This window comes from Limulus polyphemus, unplaced genomic scaffold, assembly GCF_000517525.1.
Source record: "Limulus polyphemus unplaced genomic scaffold, Limulus_polyphemus-2.1.2 Scaffold11796, whole genome shotgun sequence".
NCBI lineage: Eukaryota > Metazoa > Arthropoda > Merostomata > Xiphosura > Limulidae > Limulus > Limulus polyphemus.
The window spans coordinates 1-3889 of record NW_013677406.1 but is presented as its reverse complement, the minus strand read 5'-3'; the positions used below and the strand labels follow the sequence as shown (position 1 = coordinate 3889).

General features: G+C 32.3%; 1 protein-coding gene across 1 annotated transcript in view; it reads left to right on the top strand.

Moving 5' to 3' along the window:
* LOC106476843 (structural maintenance of chromosomes protein 1A-like) overlaps positions 1-2434 on the top strand; it is an 11790-nt gene extending 9356 nt beyond the window's left edge. The window contains exons 5-6 of the mRNA XM_013937463.2: positions 1003-1171; positions 2198-2434. Coding sequence (XP_013792917.2) covers positions 1003-1171; positions 2198-2419 — 391 coding nt within the window. The 3' untranslated portion in view covers positions 2420-2434. The remainder of the gene's footprint in view (positions 1-1002; positions 1172-2197) is intronic.
* Positions 2435-3889: the final 1455 nt, after the last annotated feature.

Genomic DNA, 3889 nt, shown 5'->3' with positions numbered 1-3889 from the left:
AACCGTAATCCATTAATGTAATAGCCCATTATGTCAGAGAAGACCATGATCCATTAAAGTAATAGCCCATTGTGTCAGAGAAGACCATGATCCATTAATGTAATAGCCTATTATGTCAAAGAAAACCGTAATCCATTAATGTAATAGCCCATTATGTCAGAGAAGACCATGATCCATTAAAGTAATCGCCTATTATGTCAAAGAAAACCGTAATCCATTAATGTAATAGCCCATTATGTCAGAGAAGACCATGATCCATTAAAGTAATCGCCTATTATGTCAGAGAAGACAATGATCCATTACTGTAATAGCCCATTATGTCAGAGGAGACCGTGATCCATTACTGTAATAGCCCATTATGTCAGAGAAGACCGTGCAATATAATTAGATAATAAAAACATAATGGGATATGAACTGTACACACCAGAAAAAAAAATATTAAAGAAGCCATCTACATCCGCCTAACTGAAACAGTTGGTCAATCTAGTATAAAACTGAGTGAAATCTGGATACCACTGTTGAAAGCATTTAAATAGTTAAATCGGGTCCTGATGGGAGGGACTTAAGACAAGTGAATAACGTACTGCCGTTCCATCAAGGTCTAGGACTAAACACTAGACATCAACACTTTAAACTTTAGTCCTTCTCAGGTGGCAGAAGAATAATAGCTAGAATGTAAGATATAAAGTGGTTTGTAACTAAGGATAATATTATTTCTAAAATATATCAACTAAGTATTCACAGTTCAAAAAAAAGGTCACTGTAAAGAACACGTTGAAGTAAGATTTAGTGTTGGGAATGCAAAGTTCCAGGACAGTAAGTTGTCGCAAGTTGATTCTTTGCTTTATTATCATTTTCATAAATAATTGTAAGAAAATGGAAAACATATTTTTGTGATTTTCTTCTACTGCTAATACATTCATCGTCATAAAATTAATAGATTTTCAATGATCTAACTTTATAAGGTTGAAATCGTCAATATTTTCTGTTAAATTTTTATAGTTCCAGTGAACACAAGGAGGAATATGAAAGACTACGTACTGAAATGATGAAAGCTGAAGAGGACACACAATTCACATACCAGAAGAAAAAAGGCATTGCTGCTGAAAAGAAAGAAGCTCGTATGGAGAAGGAAGAAGCAGAAAAGTACCAACGACTTAAAGAAGACTTGGTTAGTGAAAACTAAAATTTTTCTAACAAGCTGTATTCTATCTACCAGTGTTTCCCAATCATCCGCAGACTGGTGCCAGTCTGTGGCTTAATTTTCATCAGACGACAAAAGTTTTTTAAATATTATATGGTCTTACATTTGTATGTTCTAAAATGCATATAAAGACAAGTAAGACGAAGCTTTTATTGGGGTTTATCACATCATTTAATATAACTTGGTTCTAAAGCTTTTATTGGGGTTTATCACATCATTTAATATAACTTAATGTAATGTTTTGGTAATAATTTTTCTGTTTTGTAACAAATAATAAAAAAAACTTTACTTTGTCCAGTTACATCGCAAGTTGTTCTTTACTTTGTCCAGTTACATCTCAAGTTATTCTTTACATTGTCCAGTTACATCTCAAGTTATTCTTTACTTTGTCCAGTTACATCGCAAGTTATTCTTTACTTTGTCCAGTTACATCGCAAGTTATTCTTTACTTTGTCCAGTTACATCTCAAGTTATTCTTTACTTTGTCCAGTTACATCGCAAGTTATTCTTGCAACATTTACATTACACCAACCTCAGATTTCCACCAAAACCATTGTTATATTAAATGTATGATTGACTGTTTTGTTGCAATGACATAAATGAATAGACTCAAAAGTTAGATATTAGAGATAATCATATTGGAACCCCTCATGCTCATTGGTTTTGTTTGTTTTTTTCTTTCATTAGTAATTAGTTGTAAACTTCACTTGTGTAAGTGTCCCATACATAAATATAATTACAGTTCTACATCTTTCCATGATTTTTTAGGTAAAGATGTCGATCTCTTGATATTCTGTTTCATTCATTATAATGAGTTAAGTGTTTGCATGAGTAAAAACTTGTTATTTGCAAATAAAAAATTGATTAAGTACTTAAAATGGTGCATGATAGATGTAAGGAGCATGATTTCATTTTCTGTGTACTTTTAGTTGGGTACAAACTAAAAGAATGGTTGACATATAAAGAGCATGATTAATTTCCTTTTTGCTGCAGTTGGTTAAAAAGCTACAGTATCAGCTGTACAAGCTCTACCACAATGAACAAGATATTGAACAAGTAAGGGAAGAGCTGGTCCAGAAAAACAAAGAATTAGAACGAGTCAGCAGGAAACGGGAGAAAGTTGAGGAAGAAATTAAAGAAAAGAAGAAGGAAAATGGAAAAATTACGAGGGAGCTTGCGAAAATTGAGCAGCAGATACGAGAAGCTGTAAGTTGAGTGTCATACAAAATCCAGAGCTATTCTGTGTTTTGTAAACACACTTATTTTACTACTAACATTAGATCTCCATGCCTGAAAGTAGTATATAATGTATAAGTTTATGGTTGTGCATGAAAAATCTCATGTTTATTCATCTAGCAGTATGAATCATCTGATCAGTATTTGAAGCAGATCCCCCATAATGTCTTATTGCATTTAATAACACAAAATGAAAAAACAAATTTTACTGTTTATTTTGAAACAAAAAAAATCTTTTTAACCCTATCGGCCCAGGTACCGTCTGCTGCGCATGACACAAGGTTTTAGTGTTTTACATTCAAAACTTTATTAAACTACTTTTTGTTTATATTATACCAATTAGACTAGCATAAAATCTTAGCTAATAATCCATATTTTAATAGCATACAGGTTTTAAGTTCTTAATTCTAAGAGGAAGTATATAAAAGAAAACCTGAATTTCCACTAGTGTAACACACATGACAAATTTTGTCTTAGCATGTCATCATCCCTATTTTATCCATCACCCCTTGAAAATGTACGAAATTAAACGTAAAATAGCTCTCTATAAAATCATTATTGCTCAAACAGACCATAATTTTATATCCTTCAATTTTGTTTTGTTACAGAGCTATCAAAGAGAAAATCAGAGCCCTCCTACCACACCCACCTGTCACATCCTCTCTTTCACAATTGGTTGATAGTTCTCTCTTACGTTTCATATATATTATTTATAACCAATAGAAAGTCAAGGTTTTCATCTATCAAATGGCGTATTGTATAACATTGTGTTCTGAACAGATAACCATCAATGTCACTTGGAGTAGCAATATGTTTCCCGTGGGAAAGTTAACAACTAGCCTGGATACAAGTTTTAAGTTCTTAATTCTAAAAGGAAATATATATAAAAAATCCTGAATTTCCATTGGTGTGACTCACATGACACATTTTGTCTTAGTATGTTATCATCCCTATTTTATCCATCACCCCTTGAAAATGTACAAAATTAAAAGTAACATACTCTATAAAATCATCATTGCTCAAACAAACCGTAATTTGTATAGCCTTCAATATTGTTTGGTTGCAGAGCTATTGAATAGAAAATCAGATCCCTCCTGCCACACCTACCTGTCACATCCTCTCTTTCACAATTGGTTGATAGTTCTCTCTTACGTTTCATATATATTATTTATAACCAATAGAAAGTCAAGGTTTTCATCTATCAAATGGCGTATTGTATAACATTGTGTTCTGAACAGATAACCATCAACGTCACTCTGAGTAGCAACATCGTTCCCGTGGGAAAGTTAACATCTAGCTGAATTTCTAACAACTCTTGTCGCGTAGTTAGAAAGCCAGGAAAATTTGTAGAAGTAAGTGAATTTGTCTACTTTTTGCATGTTATTAGTCTATATTCTTTGGTGTATTATTTAAATAAATAATTGTTAAGTGCTTTACTATAATCACTAA